This window comes from Notolabrus celidotus, chromosome 1 (genome assembly GCF_009762535.1).
Source record: "Notolabrus celidotus isolate fNotCel1 chromosome 1, fNotCel1.pri, whole genome shotgun sequence".
Classification (NCBI taxonomy): Eukaryota; Metazoa; Chordata; class Actinopteri; order Labriformes; family Labridae; genus Notolabrus; species Notolabrus celidotus.
In genome coordinates, this window is record NC_048272.1 from 9,895,789 (window position 1) to 9,916,774 (window position 20,986).

General features: G+C 40.4%; 1 protein-coding gene across 1 annotated transcript in view; it reads right to left on the bottom strand.

Moving 5' to 3' along the window:
- Positions 1 to 20,986, bottom strand: part of cacna2d2a (calcium channel, voltage-dependent, alpha 2/delta subunit 2a) — a 183,476-nt gene that overhangs the window by 4,838 nt on the left and 157,652 nt on the right. Inside the window, 24 exon segments of the mRNA XM_034673948.1 lie at positions 138 to 220; positions 474 to 583; positions 995 to 1,118; positions 2,542 to 2,597; positions 2,681 to 2,733; positions 2,856 to 3,008; positions 3,085 to 3,156; positions 3,248 to 3,295; positions 4,196 to 4,287; positions 4,508 to 4,606; positions 4,734 to 4,837; positions 5,025 to 5,087; positions 5,187 to 5,277; positions 7,481 to 7,578; positions 8,358 to 8,418; positions 11,635 to 11,711; positions 15,283 to 15,344; positions 15,528 to 15,599; positions 15,754 to 15,825; positions 15,967 to 16,041; positions 16,132 to 16,206; positions 16,805 to 16,873; positions 17,614 to 17,703; positions 19,912 to 19,961. Coding sequence (XP_034529839.1) covers positions 138 to 220; positions 474 to 583; positions 995 to 1,118; positions 2,542 to 2,597; positions 2,681 to 2,733; positions 2,856 to 3,008; positions 3,085 to 3,156; positions 3,248 to 3,295; positions 4,196 to 4,287; positions 4,508 to 4,606; positions 4,734 to 4,837; positions 5,025 to 5,087; positions 5,187 to 5,277; positions 7,481 to 7,578; positions 8,358 to 8,418; positions 11,635 to 11,711; positions 15,283 to 15,344; positions 15,528 to 15,599; positions 15,754 to 15,825; positions 15,967 to 16,041; positions 16,132 to 16,206; positions 16,805 to 16,873; positions 17,614 to 17,703; positions 19,912 to 19,961 — 1,949 coding nt within the window.

The following is a 20,986-nucleotide window of genomic DNA, read 5'->3' on the forward strand; positions in this document are numbered from 1 at the left end:
CCCACAATAATTTTTGGAAGTCGATTGGTGAACATTAAAGTTGCATGTAATTGTATTTTACTAACTTAAATACAGTAAACAGAGGACTCTATATGTTTTATAGTAACGACTATGAATATTGTGTTTTAAAATCTTACAGAGTTGTTATTGTCGAAACAGGTGGCTGGTCCTTTTCGATAGCGTGCCACCATCACTTCTTCACATGGATTCTCCTCCTTGACTGAAAATTGACTCAATTAAGGAATATAAAAAAATCCTCTTTCCTGCTTTTTTATTTTTACTTTTGTGTTTTTATCACTTGCCCACCAGGAGTAAAAGACTGGTCATGATTCACGCTATTGTGACTAAAACAACCTTGAAATGAACGTGAAACATCTGTGCTTCCACAGGTACGGTGATATATAGATAAAATCAAGAGATTAGAGAGTGTGTCTTCTCCTCTGCCAGCTGGTGAACAAAGTGAACAAGGATACACTCCTCCTCCTCCTGGGACAGCTTCTCTATCTCGCAGGTGTTGCATGGCAGCTTCTCTGCCACCACGAACAGCAAGTTGGTGTTGTTTATCCTCTTGGCGTGAATCAGCCTGCAGAAAGAGAGCGAGAGAGAGAGAGAGAGAGAGAGAGAGAGAGAGAGAGAGAGAGAGAGACAGAGAGAGAGAGAGAGAGAGAGAGAGAGAGAGAGAGATAGAGAGAGAGAGAGCACTCTGTCAACAACCCCCCCTGCTCACTTACATCACAGACTCATTTACTAATGGATCAGTGAGATTCATGAGACACTCTTATGAGGCTCATTTAGCCCATGATATGACCGTTTCATTAAGGATGAGACGCTTTAATCATCAGCAGAGTTTATTAGCTCACACAGAAAGATGAATCTGTCTCTCTAACTGTGCTGCTGTCAGCTCTATATGGTGTGTGTGTGTGTGTGTGTGTGTGTGTGTGTGTGTGTGTGTGTGTGTGTGTGTTTGTGTGTGTGATTTATGCTGTGTACAGACCTGGAGCAGTTGCCACAGTCTTGTAGGATGTTGTAGGAGTTGCTGAGATTACTTAAGAAGTACTGAGTCTGGATCATTACACAACTACGCTCCTTGGAGTCGTATCCTTCAGCGTCCACTTCATCTGCAGCATCAGCAGAGCACAGACACATCACAGTCACACTTGTCATTTCAACTGATTTATGAGATCTGATTCTGAACATAAAAAAGATGTATGTTGACAAAAAGGTAAAACTTCTCTCCTTTAAAGTTTCTTTGCATGGTTTTTGCTTTCAGTGTGTGCAGTCAGGCTGAAAAACTGCACTCTTGTTACTGATGAATATATCACTGAACCATCAGAGGGTGCACTCAGACTCCTGGCTCATAACTTGTAGGGGCAGGGGGAAAAAAATGATACTCCATAACACTGCAATGCTTTGCTTTGCAATATGCTGCTGATACGCAGACAACCTGACTGGTCTTTTATTGTATAAATCACAGCAGCTTAACAGAACGCTGCAGTGCTGGGATGATTGCATTCTTTTTGAGTCCACTAGATGGTGCCAAGTGCGTCTTTGGTGGGGTCAGTTCATGGATCAGAAGGTGATGGAAACAATTTTTGAGGCGTTGTTATAACATTTTTATTGTATTGATTTTAATTTTAAGCATTTTTTAGCCCTGTTGCATCACTTATTGTAAAAGCTGAGAAAAAAGGTGCAGCTCAATGATTGAAAACATAATATTAGAAAACACTTAAGATTTGATCAAACATGTTTCCTGCAGGGACATAAAAAAATTTAAATTCATAATTTTCATTAACTTAATGCTAATCTTAATATTGTTTCATTATGATTAGGCATCTGATGTCCCTCATAACACTTTAGATACTCGAAACGATAGTTAAACATTCTGGAAACATCCCTTAATTTCTTTTCCAGGCTGAGACATGAAATTGATAGTGAAACCCCTTCTTAAATGTCAACTTGTTTTTCACACTTCTGATTGTCTATCTGTCTAACAAAGCACATGGTTTTAGTAAATGATGTTGAAGGGACCAATGTAGAATGAGAAACCCAGATTAGCCAAGCTGCAAGATCTAAATTCAAAATAGTTCTTACACATGAGAGTGGTGTGATCTTTTGATGACTTTATCCTACTTCCATGCATGAAGTAGGATAAGTATAATAATAATATAATAATAAATAATACATTTTATTTATATAGCACCTTTCAAAACACAGTTGCTTTACTGCAAGGGTAAAAATGCACACCAGCAGATTAAAATAACATTAAAAGCATGGAAAATCATTAGGTGTTGAACCTGAGCTGTTAAAAGTGCAAGATACAACACAATCATGTTATGCATTAAAATAAGTAATATAATTAAGCCAATAAAACAGTAAAACTGGATTCACAACAAAACAAATTAAAATCTTAAATAACAGTAAAATTAAAAACAGGCAATCAGCAAATTTACTCTTAAAAGGCCTTTCTATAAAAGTAGGTGTGGAAATGTATTTATATTCAAGTGGACTTTCAATGACTGACTGTGTCCTGTTTGTACCCACCTGTGACGAACCAACTGTGATATGCCAGTCCATATATGAACTGTTGGAACAAGGACCTGAGGAAAAAAAGGATCTTAGTAATACGTTAGAGAAAGTTATTCTGCAGTGTGTAATTAAGGGTGTCCATCCAGACTCTCACCATGCAGCTGCAGACGTCCACCAAGCAATGTTTACAAAATCTGCGATTGTAGGCTGCAGAAAAAAAGAGAGAATGTGTGTGAAAATATGCAAGCCGTGTCAGTGGATTAACATTTTTATGACATTTATTCACAACATTTTTTTAACGCTCCTATTTCTAAAGTTTATGTTTTTACCACAAACACTCCTCTGGGAGCAGCTCCAGCCTCGCTGTTAGGAACCCGCTCACACACAGACTGGTAGTCAAATGACTGCTTGCGGTTGTAGAAAGAGTTGTTGAAGAGAGCGTGCATCAAGTAGGGGTCAACATCACTGAAGAACATCCCGACCTGTTGAGAAAAAGAAACAACGGTCAGATTAGCCATGAAACTGAGGTCAGTGCTGAGATGGATTTATTAATGTCACCTTGTTCCAGTCATCCTTCTGATTGGACATGATTAGGAATCCGCCGTCGTCTAGTAAGTAGCACAAGAGATCCTGCACACAGAGGTACAGAGTGTAAAACACAGTGATACAGTAGATCAAGCTGGATAAAGGAAGATCATCAAAGATTTGCAGAAACACTTACCTCACTATTAGCTTCGCAGTCCATTTCACAGACACGGTTCGGACCACACTGTCACAGAGGAAAAAACAAGGTAAGCAGAGACATCTTAGAAAATACAGCTGAAGACTTGGGAGGTAGAATCTTCAGTTGTCAAGCCCCTCTCCATTGGAATCATCTACCAGTCAGGGTCCGGGAGGCAGACACCCTCTCCACTTTTAAGAGTAGGCTTAAAACTTTCCTTTTTGATAAAGCTTATAGTTAGAGATGGCTCAGGCTTGGACCAGCTTTTGTTATGCTGCTATAGGCCTAGACTATCGAGGGAACTGGCGCACTGACACATTGGGATCCTAGCTCACCCCCTTCCCCCCAACCCCCTCATCACTTACTTTAACTCTGCCTGTCCCATTGAAAGTTACTAACCATAGACCTTTCTGGAGTCCCTGAGCTCCATTGTCTCGTAGGTCCCTCTGAGCTGCCGCAGGCATCCTCCTGCTGCAGACGTTCTGGAGTTCAGCTGATACGGACGTGCTGGACTCCAGCGGCAACAGCTTCTACTACCGTACTCGTCTCATCACTATCACCTCTCTCTCTTACTCCCCTCTATCCCTCTTTCAAGACCGCACTCGGTTGAGGCAGATGGCTGTTTAACATGAGTCTGGTTCTGCCTGAGGTTTCTGCCTGTTAAAAGGAAGTTTTTCCTCGCCAATGTGACTAGCTACATACTGCGAGGTGCAATGCTCATGGTGGATTAAGGTGGGGTCAGACTGAGTCTTACCCTGTCTTGAAGTTGGGTCTCTGTTCATAATTTGGCATAGAGTGGTCTAGACCTCCTATGTTTGTAAAAGCGTCTTGAGCTAACGTAAATAAGGGTTTGTTGATTGATTGATTGATTGATTGATTGATTGATTGATTGATTGATTGATGAAGACTTATGAAGACTTATAAGTGAGGTGTTTCAGTGAAGTGTACCGTGTTTGAGCCCTGACGGTTGTCTGTGTGGTTGCTGGCGAGAATCTTAAACTTATCCGTCCAGGCCTCCAGGTCAAGTTTGACTCCAACCACTGAGAGAAAAACAAGTCAGGGAAAGTTTCATTAAGAAAGATTCAAAATGCAAAAATATTAATAGTCAGTTGCAAAGAAAAGGCCCAGACAAACAGGTGCAGAGCTTAGACAGAACGGCAAAGTGACAATCAATACAAACACAGACGTGTAATTATCTGCGCCTTGCTCTCAAACATTCCCTTTAATATCTGTAATCATAAGGATGCGTTCTGTACCAACCTGCAGGTTTGATGGTCTTCCCTCCCACTGTGATCTCCACCGCCGTGCTGACCAGGATCCCTATAGTGTCGTTCTCTGGGTTCAGCAGCTCGTCCCTGGCTTTAAGAGCGAAACAAATAGGACAAATAAGCCAGGAGAGCGGGAGAGGGTGTTAGAAACAAAGAGCCACAACACATTACGAGGCCCAGTGTGAGATAAACAACCCGCGACGCTGAGCATCATTCACCTGTTCGATAAGGGGCCCGGAAGATATAGCCCTTGTTGTCGAGACTGCGGCGGTAATAGCTGGCGTTAAACGGCTCAGGATCTTCCTCCCAGGATTCTGAAGCCCTGAGATTAAGAGCAGAGACACAGGAGCTGTAAATCTCTGATGCACCACACTCTTGCTAACCTCAAGTATTTATGGAACGTTTTAAGTCTTTACACTTTTCAACTTTGTAAGACAATAAAGAGGAGCACAACTACAGAGCAGCTGTAACCCTGCTGCAGACAGAGCCCTCATCAGGAGAGCACATACTTGTTGGGAAACACCCTTGTTACGCCTCCATCCGTTGCTGCAAACACAGCTAGAAAGCCGTATCTGAATGTAGGATGGAGAAAAGACAAAAGTTAAAAGTTAATGTTTTCTAGGGTCACACATACAGATGAAGCTCCCTCAGTACTGACTCGTTTTACTCACGTATTCAAGTCTTTGTTCTTCCACACTTTCTCCACCAGCTGTCTGATGATGCCAGTGTCCAGAATGAGGTTGTGAAGAAGCAAATTGTCACCTGAATGTGTTCAGATTAAGAAGATTGATAAAGGCGTAAACAAACAGAATACTCTCATCTGTTAGAATACCAGCAATACACACATTGGATGTCTATTGTTCTCTCCTAAACACACTGGATCTTCAAGGCATTGAATAATTAAAAAATATAACAAAGACAGATGATTAGAAAATCTCACTCAGTCCAATATGGGTTAAAATCAAACTCAAGATAAGCACTGGTGACTTTATAGAATACCAAGAGTCAGAACAAAGCATGGAGAAGCAGCATTTTGTTATTATGCAGCACAGACCTGGAATAACCTCCCAGAGAGTGCTTACACTGCTCAATAATGGATGTAAACCCATTTTTAAACCTTAGTTTTTATTTCTGTAACAAAAAAAAAAAGAGTTTTAATGAAGTTTTGTAACTAAACTTACTTTATTTCTTTCTCGATCTTATATTTCAAAATATTTTATGTTTTCATGCTATGTTTGTTGAATATCATATTTTAAATTGGGTATTTTCTGACAAGGTATGGCGTTATGGAATTAAACTGATTTTGGATCTACAATTAAATGTTGGGCATACGGGCAGCCTGCGGGGTGTCAAGAGGTCTGAGCCAGCTGCGGGCTGGGACTTGACACAGAAAAGATTCAATGTGTGAGTCTTAATCCTTGAGAAGAAGTTCTGAGATGAATCGAATAATTAAAGGGTTAATTTCTATTAAGACAAGACCCGTTGCGATTCTGTGTCCGGCGGGACACTAAGACTCTGCAACTTACGGACTTCAGAGCACTAAAGGGGGCTGATTATTTATAATAATCCCTCCTAATTTAAATAAACAACAAGACCCAACACTATTTTCTATGTACGTTAAGTTACATAAGTACACAGAGAGAGAGTAGATCAAACATAACTGGCCGCATATAAAATTTTAATGTTTGAAGTGTTTGCTGTATGTTTTTGTTGATTGTTACTGTACTGGTTTTTGTTTTTAACTCTGTGAAGAACTTTGAATGTTTATATGTATGAATGGTGCTCTATAAATAAACTTGCCTAGCCTAGCCTTGCCTTGCCTTGCCTTGCCTTGCCTTGCCTTGCCTTGCCTTGCCTTGCCTTGCCTTGCCTTGCCTTGCCTTGCCTTGCCTTGCCTTGCCTTGCCTTGCCTTGCCTTGCCTTGCCTATCATCAGATAAATTATTTTACAAAGTTGTACAAGAAAATGAAACAGATTGGTCAGGCATGTAGTTTTGCGCTTTAAGATGCTAGTGTTCATTTCATTGGGATGGCAGTATCCTATAATTTTAATCAAATCCAGAGAAAAGACAAAACCATCAATGTTTAATCTCTTAACATTTGTCACTGCTGCACTGTGCCCATTTGTTTAGGTTGAAGATGTTTCTCTTTAAAAAAGGGTCACTGATCAAGTGTCTTTCAAAAAACAGGAAAAAGGCAAATTAAGGTTTTACAACAGTGGAGCTATATAGAACTGGGAGTGATCAGTGTACAGACCTCAATTCTATGTTTTATCATTTAATCAATAAATAAGACCTCATTTGTTCAATGCTTTTCATTAAGGATGCACGACATTCCACAACCATGTGGTGTGCCAGTATTTTCCAAATCATGTTAAGTGATTGCAGATACTGACATGCTTTTTCACCACCTGACTGTAGAGACCATCAAGTCTCCTGTAGTAGAATTAACATATCATTGAATTGTTTCCTTGTGATTGCCCTCGTGCAGATAGATAAATAATGCAACGCTTTTCAATGTGTGCACAAAACTCAAGGTTCATGTAAAAGATGACACTTTGTTTTAATGTGACATTTTTAAAAGGTGCATAGTGCCACCATATTATCTGAATGGTCTCTGGCCTGCATCACATGAATGTTATAAAACACACAGATCTGCTTCTCCTACAGGCAGAATTAGAAATCTGGGGATAATAAAGTTGTGTCATTCTAAAGACTTTCACGAACATAAATTTACACATTTATACTGAGAATAACAACAATCTTAAAAACATGAAAAAAACATTCAAGCTCAGTTTAAAGCCAAGAGAAAATAGTTTGTGGGGAGCAGTGAATATTTACAACAAAGGTGATAAAAATATAAAGTATGCAGTATAATATCCACAGCCTTAACTATTGCACTCAATCTTTAATTATTTTTCTTTGAATAATTAATAAGCTTTTTGTGTGAATAAAATGGAATCTCACATTGTTTGGAGTCCGGGGTCACCTTCTCCATGAGGGCGATAAAGTTGAGCAGGAACTCGGTGTTGTTGTTAGAAAGTTCCAGATCATTGCAGTACTCCCTGTGAAACAGGTAAGACATCTCTACTCAGACCAGACTCAAAAAATGAACTAATTATACAACCTTTACACTCTGCCTTGTTTGACCTTTAAAAGGAAAACACAAAACACAAAGCAGAGATGCATGAAAACACATCTTGACACATGCAGCATGCATGTCTTGAAGCTTAAATTCCACTCAAACTAAATGTGTAACTCAGAGCAGAGCATCAAAATGAAAGAGAGAGTTTGAACAGTGTTTTAGACTTTAGGCTGCAGCTGCATGCTGTGAGGGTTCATAGCAGCACATGCAAACAAGATTTCAGTCTGTTTTTTCATATGATGCAGCTTTTGCTGGAACTTTTTCTTTATTTCTATCATTACGATATCACTAACCAAGACACTGTTCTGCTTAACACAGCGCCACAGGTGCAGCATGCACAGGAGATTTGTTGCATTACAAATACTTTGTTGAATAGAGGATAAATTTAGGGAGGAAATGGGTCAATGCAAGAAAAAGCATTTGGTACGGTTATGATGAATTTTATGTTTCCTTAAATCTGTCAATAAATGCTCACGCACCACTCAAAATACAAAATGAATGAAGAAAAACAACCACTTTCACACAGTGCAACTCAACACCACAAAAAGAAAGCAGAAAGCACATGATAGTTAGAAGAAGTGTGGAGCCAAAAACATCAACAAATAAAAATAATGGAGGATTTATGGAACTGAAAGAGATGAAGACAAGACACCAAACTGATGACCACCAACGACAGCAAGCGTTCACACACAGGGCTACCTGGGAGCAATGAATACATGTCCTTCAGACTCAAAACTGTTTGGCAGCAGTGATTCAAAATCTGCAACAGAAAGGGGAAGATTATCCAGGAAGAGCAGTGGGCAGAGCAGTGGGGGATTGTGGGTAAACAGCAGCTTTTCTTCAAAGGTGTGGGGACGCAGGGGGGGAGTTTACCATAGCAACACTGAGGTATCATGGAAACACTAGCGTTAGCCAATATGGTGCCTAAAAATAGAACCTGACCCTCAATGGATGACTGCTTTAATTTGAAACGCACTCACACATTTTTTTTCTTTTTTTCTTTTTGTATTTAGTAACAGTTTCCTGATTGATTTGGTTTCAATCTAACATGTTTGGGATGTCAGAGAACTGACTTGCATGACGTGACGTGTCAGGAAGCAAGTTCTCAGACAGATTAAAAAACCATGAGTGCTGTAAGATCAGGCAGGCATCAACATGGCCAACTTTTGCAGGGGAGGTGGGTGGAGGTCCTGATGGAAGTGGTCACCCCTCAGACTGGCAGGGGAGGCGGCTCATAGAGACACATAATGAGTGGAAATGCATTGCATTGTGAAGGGCATGTTGAAAGGGCAACTTCATGTCATCTATGAAAGACAAAACAGAGCACACATATCAACCAGCGTTAAAGCCTCAACAGGTGAATCCAGCACGCTACTTCCTCATTATGACCCGTTCACTGCGTCCAGAGGAGGAAGGAAGTGTTTTGATTTTACAGCTTAAATAGGGTGCCCAGGTAGTTTTCCGCCCACAATGCCTTGCACATCCAGGGTCAGGTTTACTGAGGGAGTGTTGGACCGTGCCCCTGGCTGTCTGAGGGGTGAGGAGGGAGGGAGACAAGCTGATGAAGACAGGGAGTACAGAGGGACGACATAGGAGTCAGGTGCTGAACCCTGACACCTGACAACGTAGGAGGACCTGGGTGGGCAGGAAACAGCTCAGCCCTGAGGGGTCGGTCTGCAGGCTGCAACGTCTCCGGCTACAAACGAGATTCTACTCCTGCTAACTGTTAAATCAGTGTTTACTTTATCATAGAGTTTAATTTAGTAAAGCTTCCGTTAAACATTATGACCACAAACAATCCCTAATTATTCTAATTGCGGAATAACGATATATGCCTTAGCTGTTGTATTATTATAGCTATTAAAATCACTATTTCTGAGAAGTACTTTTACTTATTTACTCAATCAAAAAATACTTTTTTTCAGTTATCTCAGACGACAGGTAGGTGGGAAAAGAATAAATCTATCAAAAAATGCAAGCAAACTCCTGCACACTGTCCACAGTTTACAATTAACGGCAACATTTCAAACATTAACGTTCCCAATTGTATGTATGTACGTGAGACAGGGTGAAGGAGTTTGCTTAAAATCTTTCATCATCAAGAAAAAAATGTACGGTAAACAAAACTATCTTTTACCGAATGTAGAGCTCATCATGTGATCAAGCTGTTTCCCTTTCTGTTACTTTTCACAAACTAAAAGACCTAATTAAGACATTTATGAATTAATGACACTGTCAGTAAAGACAGAAAGAAAGACAGAAAGAGAAAATAGGGTGAAAGAAATAGAGATGGAAGATGAGGAAGAGATTAATAGGGTGAAAGAAAATGAATGAGATAGAGAAAAGAGGTTGAAAGAGGAAAGCAGAAAGAAGAAAGACACAACCCATTGAGAACTTTCCACAAAAGAAAAAGAATCAGGAGAAGAGGAGGACAAAAAACAAGTCTTCACAGAGAACATGGATATTTTGTCTTCTTTGGGCGCAGTAGGTGTTTATTTATTTGTTCTTTTTTTAAATTGTTTTTTTGAGCAGCAGGTATGTGAGGGAGAGAGGGTGAGGCTGGAGGAGGGGGCAGAGGAGGAGCCATCGTGAGAGATGTGGGATCTGAGCTGCAGCAAGAGAGTGAAGAGGAGAAGGAGGAGGGATTAAAGGAGGAAGAAGGAAAAAAGGAGCGAAAAAGTGGAGCAAGTCCTGAAAGCTAGACTGGCAGGGAACAGAGGCAAGCAGGCTGGGACAGGTGAGGGGGAAGGAGGGGGAGGAAGGGAGGGTCGGGGGGCAGCAGGGAAGAGGAAAAGGATGGGAGGTGAGGGGAGGAGGCAGCGGTAGGGAGTAGGAAGTAAAGGAAGGGTACGTGGACCAATATGGAGTATACTTGCCCTTGGTGTATGGCACTGTGTGGATCCATCAGAGAAGGAGTGAGCAAGAAAAGAAACAGGGGATCGGGTGGGAAGGAGGGGATCACAGACAATATTTTATTCAATTACTGTTTGAATAAAAATATTGTTTTCTTGAAAGAAAGAAACTAATTTAAGTCAAACAAGACAAGAGAGGAAAAAAAGGAAATGAAAAGCAAACATCCTTTTTGCAAGAGCAAACCAGGAAACGTAAATAAGAAAGTAAAAATAGAAATCTAAGAAAGGAAAACAGTAAAGACAGAAAACAGTCACTGTGAGAGTCAAACCAAAGTAAATCAAATGAAACAGGAAAAGAGGGGAGTAACAGGGTCTGGGCTGAAAAGGAATGAGAGAGACAACAAGTGTCCCCATTCAGACCCACAGAAACCCAAACTCCCACATTTGAAAAGCCCTCGACCCGGGTCTTGTGGGAGTTTAAACACTGAATGATTCCAAAGCCGAGAGACATCTTACGTAATCAGACAAATACAAAAATAAAGAAATAAAGAAAGAAGACACACAGAAGGAAAAGTCCCAAACTCATAAAACTCATCATAAGGAGTGAAAAGCATGCATGTTTTCACAGTTTTCCAGAACATCAAATACTTTGAACACAGATGCTTCAGAATCATTACTTGGTGGAGAAGAGGCGAGAGCATTTGGCAAAAAAAATAATAGCACAGAGGTCTGCATTATTTTCACCTGAGTCACACAGTAAAACCACAGCTTTCACCTTTCTGTCAGTTCAGTTCTTTTTTTTCTTCAGCCAGTGTGAAGAAAAAACATCACCATTTTTTACAGCACAGCATGGAGACAGGAGGGAACAGGGGGGGCAGTAGAGGAGTCGGAGGGACTCAGGTAAGATCCTGCCTATCAGAGAGCGCTGAGAGGGGGGGCAGAGGAGGAGGAGGGGGAGGGGGGCAGGAGACTCTGCTCGTACGCTCCATATGATGATGTTGGAGGATCCAGGACTGACTATAAGATCATAAAGTCATAGAGAGAAAGAGAGGAGGACAGAGTGGAGAGAGAGAAGAGAGGGAGAGACAGAGAGCGAAGGATGCTGGGTATTCCCAGGTACTTACACTGCACCTGAAGGATCTGGTCACTCAGGTTGGCCTTGATGTGGTTCTCACTATATGTGGGCAGAACCAACCCTAGACTGAGGGTGACGAGGCAGAAAATCAGAGACATGTGATGAATGCACATACTGCAGTAACAAACACTCACAAATATCATGCTCACTAAGAGATGCAGCTAGTTTCAAAAGTCCAGTGGTGTTATTACGTCTTTTGAGTCATGTTTCGTACGAATCATATCATACATGATAGCCATTAGATAGTGCGAGTTATTTGACAGATGGTAAAGCAATGTTTTTATTAGAGACTTCTGTTTTATATGTGTCCAGATGTAAATGTGGCAAACTGCTATACATTCCTGGTAATGCTTATCTACCCCTTTTATGATCTCTATTAACATAAAAATGCAGAATCTGAAGGCACACAACTAGACTTTAGAACCCGAAGTATTAGCCTGGTTTCTGTTTGTAGTCTAATCATATACCAGTGTCCATATGTAAAGCAGGAGAGATGCCATCTTAACAAATTACAATATCATAAATAGTTCTTTTTTTCTAGTTTGATTAAAAAGTTAACTTAAATTTACAAGCTAATGCTTTGGCATTTGCTTTGCTACTTGCTCGCAGACTAATCCTTTTTAACTGGAAGTCAAGTGAATCCCCATCATTTGCACAATGGTTGAAGGAGGTGCTCTCCTTTCTGCTTCTGGACAGGCTCAGATATAAGTAAAGTGAAAGACGCAGGGACTTTGCTGCGACCTGGAGTCCCTTTACAGACTACATCGAAGGTTCCCCCTTACATTAAGTGCCCTGCTCATCTAGCAATATTTTGCCCTTTTGTTATTTTTCTATTTCCATAGATCTGTGTGTACAGTTCTATCACATTTAAAAGTAGACACAAATTAGTAGTAGGAAGACCCTGTCTAGTTTTGTGACTTTTTTGTTGTTGTTGGTTTTTTTGTTGCTAATTTTAATTTATTTTTTCTTTCTTTTTGAGCCTCAGGGAGGGGGGTGGGGGGTTCATACGTTTATTCGTATGTACTGTGGTTGTTTGTATGTCATGTCTGTTTAAAATATGAAAAGCAGAAAATAAAGTATATATATATTTATATATATATAAAATGTTAACTTTCATATATTCTACACTCATAACATATAAAGAGCAATAATTAAAACCAGTGTCAAATTATTAGAATATTTTCGAACATCCATCAAAAAAGGGATTTAAAAATACAGAAGTGTCCGACTTCTGAAAACCATATTCATTTTTACACTCCTCCTTTACCATGAGTCAATGCATCATGCATCAAACCATTTGATAGTAGTCGTTTTGGCGCTGTGGGCAGGTGCTAAGTCTTATAGGAAAAGGAAATCAGCATCTCTATAAAGCTCCACAAGGAGATTTTGGCTGAGATGACTTTGGACATGGCAAAACACTGTGGAACAACATGGTGCTCCAAATGAACACAGACTGCAGAAACTTCTCACTGGACCTCAAACACCTTGGATCTTTTCCTCACCACACTTCCTCAAAGTCTCTAGGACCTTGATCCCCAAATGAAGTGCAAAAGTGGACTATGGACCACTGAGCAACAGTCCAGTCCTTTTTACATGTAGCCTCCTTCCCGAGGACGTCTCTGTGTGGTGTCTCTTGATGCTCTGACAGCAGCCTCAGTCCACTCCTTGTGAAGCTCTCCTAAGTTCCTGAATTGACGTTTCGTGACAATCCTCTCAAGGCTGCGGTCATTCCTGTCACATGGGCATCTTCTCCTACCATCCTACCACACTTGTCCCTTCCAGAAAACTTGTCTTTACTACGCCTCCATACAGCAGTCTGTGAACAGCCAGCCTTTTAAGCAATGACCTTCTGTGGCTTACCCTCCTTGTGGAGGGTGTCAATGATCGTCTTCTGGACAAATGTCAACTCAGAAGTCTTCCCCATGATTGTAGTTGCGTGTGCTGAACTAGGCTGAGAAATCTGCAGTTTCTATACTGTTTGAACAGTATTTTACTAAAACTCAAAAAATAATATCCTAACATTTTTAGCCATGTTTTGTTTTGTTTATTTTTAGCTGTAGGCCACAATTATCACAATTAAAATAGAAAAATGCTTGAAATGTTTATTTGACATATGATGAGTCTGGACACACATAACTGATGGAAAATAAGGAACTTGTTCATGATATTCTAATTTGCTGAGATGAATCCGTATCTGCATATAAGTGCAGTTAAAACTCTGCTCTTAGAAGGTCAGGGTTAGTCCTGGGGTTTCTAGTCAGACTGTTATCAATGGCAATGCAAAGAAAAGGCGGTCATGTCTGGGAGCCCTAAAAAGTAAGCTCCTGTTCACAGTATAGATCATAATCAGCAGAAAGCAGATGGTGTCTGAGATTGCTTCTGTCCTTAATTTCAGGTGGCAGTAATGTTCAGAGAAACGCAGCAATCTGCCGGCAAACGACAACTAACAGGATGACTGCAGCAAGTTAACATGGACACAAATACTGCAAATCCGAGGGGATCTTCAAGTCAGGACCCTTACTGTTCATATCAAATATACTCAACTCAGAGATATGTGAAGACTCCTTCAATGTTCGAAGTGGTTCAAATATATTGCAAAACAAAAACATCAAGCTTTGGATTTTTACTAGAAGAGGTTATAAACAAATTTCATAGTTGAAGTATCACCAGTTCAACTAAATAATATTTGGCTTTTTAGTTTGATCTACTTCTTTTTTCATCAACCAAATATTTACTCTTCTAGCAATGCAGGAATTAAACATGGAAGAAAATAGAAATACATGTTCCATCTTTTAATCTGTGTTGCCGTACAAAGCTAAAACATGCTGCAGTAAGAGGATTAATTAGAACAGATAGAGAATCAGGCTGTGACAGTATCAGGTTCAGACTGAGCCACAGCTACAGTCTACTGCAGCATAAAGATAATTTATCTTTGAAGAAAGATCCAATGCTCACATTTTTATGAGCAAAGAAAGGCCTCATGTTCTGCCTTGAACTCTTCTGTGAAGCATACATGACAGATAGGATCTTTGAATGACTTGGTACACTCAGATTTGTCTGTCAGAAGCATTGTTAACTACACTTGAATTTCCCTTTGAATTGAATATTAATAGAATTGTGGAGAGAAAGGCTCACATGGACTCAGCCAGGACTGGGCATGCTGCCAGCAGATGTAATAAAAAACATGTATCAGACATTTGGAGGACCATTGAATATAATAAACTGTAATATGCAAAGTGTTGCCTGGAGGAAATGTCATTATGATGCAACCTCAAATGTTCAACCAAGTTTTGAGATGAATAAACTATGCAATTAATTTGTGCTTGGAGTACTTTTGAAGATATTTATGAGAGAAGAAAAATGGCTCTCTAATTTGGGTGATTCAGATGAATTACTTTGGAAGGCAAACAAGCAAGTTGCCTTTATTCAATGAGAAGTTAAGTCTATTCTTAATGTGTTCTAATGACAGCAAGTTTTAAAAAAACGCTGCTGGTTGATGAGGAACATCACAAACTGTAAAACTGATGCTTCTTACTTAGACTGGAAGAGAGAAAAGTATCAAAGTTTGACTCACAGACTCAAGGCGTGCAATCTTTTGCTCTGAGGCCAGGTGGTGCGTATTTTCTTTCCAACATACCTGTAATCTGTCCCATCCACTTGTGTCCACGTGTACGTCCGCATGGCCTCGTCGATGTACCTCTGTGAAAAAAACCCACAAATAGACTGATTTATAACACTTTCAGCTCCTCAGCACACGCCTCTTACCGTCACAGGAGGAAAACAACAGATCCTGAACATACTGAGAGAGTCAGATTCAATACAAAACCATCCAGGAAGTTGCCACTTTGGATCATGATTGAGCCTCATATATTGATGACTTGCCTCATCAACTGACTTAATGAGCGTCCTGATTTTCTTTTGCCCTGATTTGCCATCAATCATCTGTCGTCGGATCTGAAAAGGGAGACAAGAGGCATGAGGAGAGATGATGCAGTGTGAAAAAGCATTCGGTTCTATAAAAGTGACAATAGAATGATTACATGAAACATATATTAGATACATCAGTTGAAAGAGAGTAATGATGATGTTCCTGAGAGGCTGTTTTTACCTCCTCCTTGTTACTGTCCTCCAGCTCTGCATCTAGAAAGTCCAGAGTGACGGGCTCCCTGAAGTTAATGATCTGAACAGAAATAGAAAGCAGAGGGAAAACAGGAGGAGTAGGAGTAGGAGGAGGGTTATAGTCATTTGGCAGAAATAACATCCAAATTTAGCTTTAAAATAAAGAACCTGTAAACGTGTTAGATGGTCAGAGTGAACCTACTTTGGGTCGCAGGTTGGGATGCAGCAACACGTAGCCATTAGGGTCAATAGCATAGGTGTAACCATTGGCTCCAAGCTGTATGGAAAAAAGAGGAAAGGGAAATTTGATTTGATAAAAATCATTTTTAAAACAACATGAGAGACATAACGTGTACTATATGCTCACTCTGTAGGTCGGTGTCTTCCTCTTGATTTCGTTAATTGCAACATCTACTCCCATGACTCCAAGGATAAGCTGGTTCTGTAGGAGGAAACATTCAAGGTGATTGTTTGCAGTTCCAATCAGATAACCTCAGCAAGCTGATGACTTTGTCGTACGATTACTACTCTCCATCTTTGCTCACTGCACAATCTGATCGTACCATGCTCTTCAAGTATATCTTTAACTGAGTGTGTTTGCAGCAGCACACCTGCTTTAAGCCTGTGTGATCAGCTCAGAGTAAACACTTTAGTCATGGAGACTAAAGGCTGGATACATCTGTGTTCCCTAAATGACAACAGTTACTACAGATGCGATGTGTGTTGTCTCCTCAGGGGGGAGGTGTTGCCTTGAAGAGCACAGCTGGCTGGACGCCATTACAAATGACTGATGATGGTCAACAGCAGCAAAGGAAGACGCTAAATAAAACTAGAACAACCTCTGTGCCGCTTCATCTCCTGTTCCATCTGACCAACCTCATACGTGTGTGATGTTTGGCCATATGATAATAAAAGCATGTTGTTACATAAAAATGGAGGGAGGTAATTATTAGCACAAAGGTTGGGCTGGGACATGAGTCATGCTGTACTGCTGTGTCAGTGAGCTATTTCAGGCTTGAACAAAGGAGCGGTGGTTTTACCTGAGAGCTCACAGAATCCACAGTGAGGTTGAAGACAGGCATTGTTCCTGTGATGACGAGGCCCAAACCCTTTTTGCAAACATGTTAGAAGTCATGTAAACACATGTTGTGTTGAATTTCAAGATCATTACATCTTTACTGCATGCTTCAATATTCAAATAAATAAAACCAAATCTTGCAACACTATCAACTTAAACTGATTCTCCAAGACACAAACTGTCGACAATAAATTGTGTAACGCCAAACTACCTGAAAGGTTTTGCTGTTTTTGAAAATAAATGGTAACACATTCTTGTCCTTGAAAAACAATGTTATGTTTAATTTCAACATATATGGAGCATGGATCTTGAAACTCTTTATATACGGCACACAAAAGTAGCAAATGATGGAGATAGTCATTTCAAAGAAAAGATAATTGTGATATTTTTTAATATTTGGCTAGTCTTTAAAGGGGCATTTAAGACAAAAAATTTAATAAAATGTTCTTTTCAGATCATTTAATATAGAGATCTCACAATTCTTCTTTTTTACATAATATTTCATTGACTATCTTCGGGTTTAAAAATGAATAAAACAAACACATGAGTATCTACTGAAACTAAAAAACTTTTCTGACACTTTGTGAACCAAGGATTCATATTTTTATCAGGAAAATCATCCTCAGATTGATCTTTAATATAATAATCATTGGCTGAATCCAAGTAAATGTGTAAACAAGTAGTATTAGTCTAGAGGAGACATGTGGAAAATAGAATCCATGTAGCTGTCACAGCTAATAAAAATAAATCTGATCTTAAGTTCTCTCTCACCAGAGCATCCTGGTACACGTTCGTCCACTGCACCTGCTTGGCTCTAGTCCCAGCCAGCACCATTGGACGACCAAGCACATCCAGATACTCCTGCAAAAAATGAAAGGACCCACACACGCTGCTGTGACCACACACAATAGACATATAATCAAACAGACGTTTATAGTGGTTATCATGTACAGGCATTAAAAGCAGAGGGCTGGAAGAGCCCGTCAACGTTCATCTGTCATAAAACTATAAGACCCTGACCGGCCCCCACTCTGTTACCACATAAACCAGTGGGCCACCAGCAGCAGCATCACGGTCCTGCCGAGCCATAAAGCCTCCAGTCCTGAGACACTCAGGGCCGTTTTTCATCATTATGAAGGAGCTATTAAAAACACATTAGGGGTGTCAATGGCACAACGTGCAAACAGGCCATTCTCCCAGAGGCTGTGCTGTCATTGCCGGCACTGTGAGAATGTCCCACAGCGGTGGTGATAGAGGTGAGGGGTTAAGTCTACTAGTAATACATCATATTCACTATATTTGTTTGTTCTCTGGAGAAACCTCGTACAACAGCTGAGATGTCTTTTTTTGTAAACAACCTATGGATCCATGTCAATTTGGAGATGGAGTGTAATTGGTAAAATTACTGAGTGATTGACCTCATGACACATGAAGCGTGGCAGAGTCTGAAGGGGGGGCAAAAACCCTGATGGGAAGGAGATGATCTCTTGTGAGGCTTCAGTGTTAGCGTGATATTATGGAGACAGCTGCATTAATCTCTCATTACACTTTGTTTAATTCTGCCAACATGAAAGAAAGCTCCATGTTCCATCTGTGCGTTTTTTCTAGTTGTTGGTGTGTTATGATTGCAAATGTCTCTTTTATGTACAACATAAAGACAGACAACATATCTAAATATCAAATCAGGATCAAGGGAATGCAGCAGCTCTCTGTTTTTTTTTAAATATTGCTCATTCAAACATGGTGACATATTTCCTTCCGTTTTGTGCTGAAAAAGGAAATATTATCGCAGGTTTCTGACCCTTGTGTCTACCCTCAATACACAATGGCTCTGCTCTTTATAAGCACACAGCTATTTCAGTATTATGCTCCTGACCGTTTGTTTTTCATCGCCTGAACAGTGAGGTGCTGACAGGCGTAACCTATTCTATTATTAGCTCAATAAAAGTCCGGTTTAACGCGCCACAGGGAGATATTCCATCAGGACGATGACAGCCAGACCTTTTCACGGGATATAGGGGAAATTTTCCGCCTGGCTGGAACAATCTAGGAAATATAAAAAGTCAGCAACTGGAGATATGTGGTCCACGAGAACCAGAGCCAGAGAGACTCCACTGGCATTCTTGAATGTTGATTAAATGCTATCTTTTCTTGGGATACCCAAACTACCTCTATCACAGAGAATAAACTCATCAGTACAACATATTTTAACACACACGTTATCTTAAGACTGGAGATCTTACACAAATACATCCCAAATAAACAGAAACACTTATTATTCTGCTGTTTCTCTTAACTTTTTCCCTCGTTGGACTTAATTACATGACACCAGAAGGTATGAATTATAAAATTTCTAATCATAAGTGGTCCATCTGTTTATTGGATGTTGTAGTCTTAGTCAAGAGAGCCTGTGTGATGAGTATGTGTGGCATTGAAGGGCGAGTATGATTAAATAATGTGACTTCTGGGCCTACACACAGAGAGCTGTAGTCACCCACCTTCAGAAAACCTATTAGAGTAAGTGGCAGTTCTCAGAATATAAATATGCCAAAGCTAATGGAACAGCTGACAGTATATATTCTGAGGCCATGGTAGGGGGAGGAAAAAGGAGGGGAGAGAAGGAGAGGAAGGGGTCTGCAGTAGCCCATCCACCGCCCTGCAAGGGAGTCAATTTCTACGGCTTGAATGAGGTTTTCCCAGCGGCCTTAAAGAGCTCGTAGTGCCTGCAGCAAGTATGGGGAGTAGCAGGACCCTGGGTGTGTGAGGAACCCAAGGTGTGTCTGTGTGTTTGTGTTGGTTTGAAACAGAAAGCAAAAGAAAGAGTTAGAAAGAGATGCAAGGGTCTTGTCTTTCAAAGAGACAGCATTGCTTTTGTTATTACTACATCTCCGACTGTCACTTCCTTTCTGCAGTCATCCAGCTGCGTCCTCTTCTGTCCCCTTTGTTATAGAAAACTTAAAAGCAAACCTTAAATCTGTATAATTGAAATCAAAGCAACAAAGAAAGAAGAATTGGGCTGTTTTCTTCGTGAAATTGCATTTTTGTGTGTACATGATCCATGCAACATACCTGTGTGTTGATTCTGATGGCACCAATCGATGGAATCTCAAAGTAGTAACCTGCAGATTAAGAGGAAGAGAATCAATACACTATTGTAACAGAAAGCTGCTGCTTTGTGTCATATTCTCTCCGCATTTGCCAGAGTTAAGCCATCTCTGTGTGGACTCAATACAATCCATTTGTAGATTGGAGTCTAATCTCTTCCATGTTATTAGGTACATGTAATGCCATCATCTCAAAGTGATGATGCTGGAACAAGCAGGCATGATAGAGCTCGTGGGCACTGACCTCTCCACACTCATGGTCGTGCTGTAGGATGTAAATGTGGAGGCTCATTGGGAATGCTGAACCCCAGGCACTGCTGCCGCTGATTAGGAATGTAGGAGAGTGACCGACTGGGTCAATAACCGCGCCGCTCCCTGAGTTATTAAAGCCATGAGTGTTTATACAAAGAGCCGCGAAATGGAGACAGCATCCCCAGAATGTTAAAAGGCTGAGATGACTCTCATTATTTTGATACATTATGCACTTTGCCACAGTGTTTGTGTCGAGATTCGCCTCCTCTTTCTCATTTGCACATACACACACTTCCCCTGCACACACAGTCTATTGTTCACACACATTCAGGGCACAGCTATTTGTCATAGTTTTGTTCAGAGCTGCAGTTTGTCCCTGTGCTTGTGGCAGCGTGCCAGAGAGGTGGCATCTGTTTGCTTGTAGGGCAAAGCTTGGGTGGGAGGTGTTGGCGGGGAAAATAAAGCCGGTAAGTAAAAAATAAGAGTGTAATGTTGATCTAATATGTGGCGTGCAAGTTAACAACAGAGGTGGGCTGTGTGAGGGGTAATTATGAATTTAATCAATAACCTATTTTCCTTGGAGAAGTCATTTACATAATGTCTCTCTCACAAATATCATCCTCTGATTTATGAAGTCGTTCAGGTCTGCTTTGAACAATACAAAAAAATGTCTGACTTTATGCAGCTATTTGTCAAAGCTATGAATTCTAAAACATCAACTGTGCAAAAAATAATCATGCCTTTTTTACTCTGTTGTGTTTAAGTGCTTTTTCTAAGCATTAGCTGCC